The sequence below is a fragment of the Hippocampus zosterae genome, chromosome 2, assembly GCF_025434085.1.
Source record: "Hippocampus zosterae strain Florida chromosome 2, ASM2543408v3, whole genome shotgun sequence".
NCBI classification, from domain to species: Eukaryota; Metazoa; Chordata; class Actinopteri; order Syngnathiformes; family Syngnathidae; genus Hippocampus; species Hippocampus zosterae.
Genome location: NC_067452.1, coordinates 4,228,635 through 4,234,144, shown reverse-complemented (window position 1 = coordinate 4,234,144; position 5,510 = coordinate 4,228,635). Strand labels below are relative to the sequence as shown.

The window sequence follows — 5,510 nt, the reverse complement described above, 5'->3', positions numbered from 1 at the left end:
TGGGGATGTTGAGCTCACGATACTTGAATTTGACATTTGAAATCCAAAGTTTGAGACCTGCAGTGGAACAAATTGAGAAACTTGAAATGGGGAGCCATGGCATCCACGCTCACAACTGCTCTCACCCTGAGCTACTCATTGGCAGAAGACGCTCGTCCTGTCTGGGAAAGATCAACCTCTGCAAAGAAATTAGAGACATGCTCCTTCTATGATGTAGAATGTTACCATCATTCCAAATATAATATTCATGAATGTAAAAAGTTGTTGAATGGGGATCTTATTAATATTTCACGAGGAGTAATTTTTAAGAAAATCTTCAAACCAATGTACCTTAAATACATTGCTTTCAAGAGGAGAAGTCCAATCATGAAAACCAATGTTCTAATGTTTTTTTTTAAAACAAATTAAACATTGGGTCATCATAACATGTGACTGTGATTGTCCAAAGCCAAATAGAAAGCTGGATAAATAAGTCAAAAGATTTCCTTGACCAGAAGTACACACCCTCCCAGTGACAGGCCTCTCATTATCAATCTTAGGTTACCTTTTAATTTGGGGATTCAAGATTTAGAATACATATCTCTTGCTGATAGATTTCGAGTCACGTTTTTTTTTTCTTAAAGCACACTTCTCCAAATATAAGCACAAACTTGAGAATTTGGAGAAAAGTGTGTTTGCGCCAATCGCATAGATGCCACCTGACTGAGAAGGATCATTTCCCCCAGCAATCAAGAAGTCCCCGAGATCACATGATTTTATGTTCAAGACAGAATATCTCTGCCACTGCAAGAAAAAGATAAACGAGACGAGACGTAACTGCCCAAGATACCTCTCCTCTGAACCTCTGTGTTCCACCTTCACTTAACTTCGAGTTGTGACCACTTGCAAAGAGAATTTTCATAGCATTGCATTAGTAGTTCCCAAATCCAACCTATTCGAGGAAGTAAAAAACAAAACAAATGTATGCTCTATCATGTCAAAAGCTGAATACGAATCAAGGAATAAAATCAAGTTATCTGCAACAACTAGAGAGGCATCTCACTGCTCTCCATACCTGCAAAACTGTTCACCCATATCCTTTTGTGTTCATATTGCATTTAATTGAAAGATGTTTGTTGTTTTTTTCTCTTTCTTCTTTCTACATACATTCTTGCTGCTGGAGGCTGTAAATTTCCCCAGTGTGGGACGAATAAAGGATATCTTATCTTCTCACCCGGGCTCTTCCTGCCATTCGAAGCCATCTCTGCCCCCAACAAGCTGGCTTGATGCCCAACCGTCCACTATGGATCACATCTCCGCAATTAGACTCATTGTTGAGAAGGTCAAAGTTTCGGAAGGACCAACATCTCTTTATAGCCTTCATAGATCTCAAAGCTGCCTTTGATACAGTTGACCACCTCTCCCTTTGGAACATTCTGAAATACCTTGGAGTGCCACCCAAAATAACCACATTGTTCCAGCGATTCTACAACAACTCAGAGAGCTGTGTTCGTGTGAATGGGAAGGACTCAGAGTGGTTCCCCATTAACAGTGGGGTCAGACAGGGCTGCGTGGCCGCTCCTGACCTTTTTAACCGTGTCATTGACCGCCTTATGATCCGCAAGTCTCGGGAGTGTCGTTCAGCAACTTCCACCTGACCGACCTTGGAATACGCTGATGACACCACCCTGTTCAGCAACTCCCTCCAAGAGTGGTCTCTCCATGTACCAAACAGAAGCAGCAAAGCTGGACCTGCAAGTAAGCTGGCAGAAAACAAAACTATGTATTTTTTGTAGCAATCCATGTTGTATTCCATGTTGAGTATGTTCAGAAGAATATAAATAAAGCCATATAAATAATAAATATTTGATGTACTGTATATTATATATAAGTAATTCATTTTACACATAATTTTACATTATTTTTGGTCGTAAATTAATTTAAGCAACAAAAAAACTGATGAGCTAATTAGGAGCCGAAAGAGCCGATTCTTTTTAGTGAGCCGAGTTCTAAAAAGAGACGGAATTCCCATCACTAATGCAGACCCGGAGTAGGTCGATTCAGGGAAAGGTAGGTTGAGGCATGTAACATTGCGCAGGAATTTACGTCAGAAGTATGATTCCCGATTTCGAAGTAAGTCGCATGTGGATCTTAAAAAGTTTAAAAGGCCCTGTAATTGTAAGATAGTTTTACAGCAAAATCAACTAAAAGTAAATCAGAGTTGTGTTATTTTAATGCACGACAACAACTACGACGGTAATATTCAGTCGACGAGCGTCAATAAAAACTTTATGCTAACTTGAATCCCGGTTACACTCACGTTCTCTTGATGTCGTGAGGACGTGAGGATGAAATGTTTTAGCACGCCTCATTGTTTATTAATTAGATGACAATGTCAAAACGACGTTGACATTAATAATTTAATTTCGGATTGTCACATTTTGTGGTGGACCCCAATACAATAGTTTCATCGCTCCTGTGGATGCATTAAGCTCTACTTTTTGTGTTTTCGGGTCACTCGTTGCGCTACTTTTTGGCATTCGATTCGACGAGCTTCTTTTTTGCGATGTAACCAGCAAGAAAGAGGAGATTTTCCCTTGTTTGGGAGCACTTTGAGCAGATCTCACCCCAGAAGGTAATGCACTGCAAGTACTACGTATTTAACAGATTCATACAAATATTTTGTTTATCTTTTCAAGGAAGCAAACTGTGACATCTTTTTGATACCTCAATCCATCAAGCAAGAACCACAAATGTCACGGCAAATGCAACAGTTGAGGTGCAAAAGTTTCTTGGAGCACCAAACATCCCCAGAGTTGAAAATCCGTTTCAGTACTGGGAATCACGGAAATTTACGCTTCCTATTCTGCACCAACTTGCTGCACCCTTGCTTCATCAGTACCATGTGAAACAGTTTTTTCAAAAGCAGGTGACATTCTCTGCAAGAAAAGAAACCACCTGAGTCCAAAAACTTTGGGAAAAAAAACTATTGTTTTTAAATAAAAAGCACTTTATTTTACATTTTCATTTGTTGCATAAGCACAAACATAGACAAAGTAACACAGAACAATTCACGTTAAAACACTTCAAATATATATATTTTTTGTATTCAGAGAATGATTTACACCCCGCCATTTTATTGCATGCACCAAGCATGTTGTACATTTTCTGTCCACATGATGGCGTAGTGGGAATGAATCATCTTGAAGCCCCTACGTGTGTATATATTTCCCTGCAGGGTTTGACTGCTTTATGGGACTTCATTTTGCCATCACTAGGAGGACGGCCCACAACCCACAGTCGATCCTACGGTCCTCGTCGAAGTGTACACATCGTAGAAGTGTACGTACGTAGTATTCGAGAGACAGCATACGAAAACTGCTGATTTGGGGCCGTGTTACGTCATCGACTCGCGCCACTGTGTTGAAATACGTCATCAAACATTGCGGGACTGATTGTTATTTAGCAATTTTGCTAGTTAATATGATTAATACTGCCGTAGAGTAGTATTAAAATTTAAAAAACCGAGCTCGGGATTCCAGTCGGTGGCAGCTCGGGCTTTACTATTGACGGTTTCTGCAAAATCTGAAGCGCATGCGCAGCAAGTCGCTTAGTAGGGCAAAAACACTCAGGCAATATATATACTTGACGACCATCGATTTAAAAATATTTAAACGTAAGTATTTAAACGTATGACTTAATTTAAAGTGAAGGTACTCATTTTCGCGACAGGAATACAGACAAATTTCCCACCTTTTTGGTCATCTCCGCAATGAGTTGTGTATTATACGCTTCAACCAGAGACCATGAATGCGGACTCCGCCAAAATGTGGAACAAATGCGCAAAGGGGGCGTGGTGAAAGAGCACCTTGACTAGTACGCACAGCTGAGGCTCAGAAGGGTACGAGTAAGAGCATTGAGACAGAGCCAAGAAGGGGACTGTGTCGAGGCGCGGCCTGTCCAATCACGTGACCACGAAGCCCGTTGCCGCTGTTCCTGAGTTTCTCTCATCATGGCGGAGTGGCCACCCGCACGGATGTATGGTCTCTCTCATTCGGATGCTTGTTTTGTGTAATGAGGCAGGTCATTTTATCCCTCTTCTAGTGGCGTTTGCTGCATCGACCGTGCGTCCACTCCGCGTGCGTGTTTTTCGCCGAAGTCATGGCAGACCGCGGCGTAGATTTATCCGCCCTGCCTAAGGAGGTTCGAGACCAACTGGCGGAGTTGGACCTGGAGCTGTCTGAAGGTAAATAGACGCCACGAATGGAAGAGATCAGTCGTATCCACGTCGGAACATGTCTCGACTGTAGCCGGGCAATATGTTTTGTTGTGGGCAACGGGCGCACGCGGCGTCACCTAGCTTATTGTCAGCTGAAACTGGATGTTGCTAGTCGCTCCTGAAGACGCGCAAGCTGGTTACAGATACGGCACCTTGTCGTTTTAAACAAACCCTTTTTTTAAACACGTGAATTCGTTTAAACACCGCGTGCCTTGGCTATACAGTATATCGGTTCACTCTATGTATGTGTGTGACGGCCATGGCCAGAGGCAAGAAGGCCTTACTTGTCAGGGCTTGACTGTGCTGTCATTTCCCCTTGTTCGAGTACTGCTAGTAACACGCTCGTAGGCTTCCTGGAATAAATCTAAGATGATGCCTTAATGCGACGTGTTCATTGGTACTATTAGTCACGGTGTTTGTGAATGGTGCATCACCACCAGCCTCACCGACTCTACTGTATCCATATGCCTGCGAGTTAACTTGCTTTGACTGTGATGAGCGGCTGTACCTGCTTGCATCGCGTTTATTTTCATTCTTGTTTTGACGTATGTGACCCCCCCGCCCCCCACACACTGTACAATGGATCCAAAACATAGTACATAGTACCCTCCCCCAAGCAGCTGTTAGCCCCCCTCATGCATCCCACACTTGAATGTGCCGCCCCAGTACCACCGGCCTTCCACTGTGTCAGGCACATTGGACGCATTTCTCCAATCCAATTAGACCCCGTTTTTCCACCCCACTTAAAGTGTGTTTTTACTTCCGTTATCGGAATGTCATGTCAAAACAGTTCACGTGAGAGTTTTATTTGTTCCATTTATTGAAGCAGATGCATCCATTCATCCATTTTCTGCACTGCTTCTTCTCAATAGGGTGGTGGATGAAGCCTATCCCAGCTGACTTGAGGCAGAATGCACCCTGAACTGGTTGCCTGCCCTTCGAAAGGCACAAATACATGTCACATTGACACCTTCAGACAATTCAGAATCCTCAGATGAAGCAAGAAACATATTTTTGGAATTTGGAAGAGAGCCGCAGTATCGGTGATAAAAAAACGCCTAAAGAAGATACTTTGTGCAATTTCTTCGTGTTCAAAGATGGCACATTTGTGTTGGCAGTCTGCTAAAGAAGCTACACTCTTTATTTTACTTTAATGAGTATATGGCAACTCTTTTTGTTTTTGTCATTTACTGTTTGTTCTATGTTGTGTGGACTTGTTGTTGGCTGTTTTCATACTTTTTGGCCGTGACAC

At 42.4% G+C, this 5,510-nt stretch overlaps 1 protein-coding gene across 2 annotated transcripts in view; it reads left to right on the top strand.

Annotated features, from left to right (window-relative positions):
- The first annotated feature begins 3,970 nt into the window (after positions 1–3,970).
- The window catches only part of dip2ba (disco-interacting protein 2 homolog Ba), an 84,378-nt gene continuing 82,838 nt past the window's right edge, over positions 3,971–5,510 (top strand). The window contains exon 1 of one of the 2 annotated variants that reach the window (XM_052058676.1): positions 3,971–4,225. In XM_052058676.1, the coding sequence (XP_051914636.1) occupies positions 4,141–4,225 (85 nt within the window). In that variant the 5' untranslated portion in view covers positions 3,971–4,140. The remainder of the gene's footprint in view (positions 4,226–5,510) is intronic. The other variant, XM_052058677.1, reaches the window with a different exon arrangement.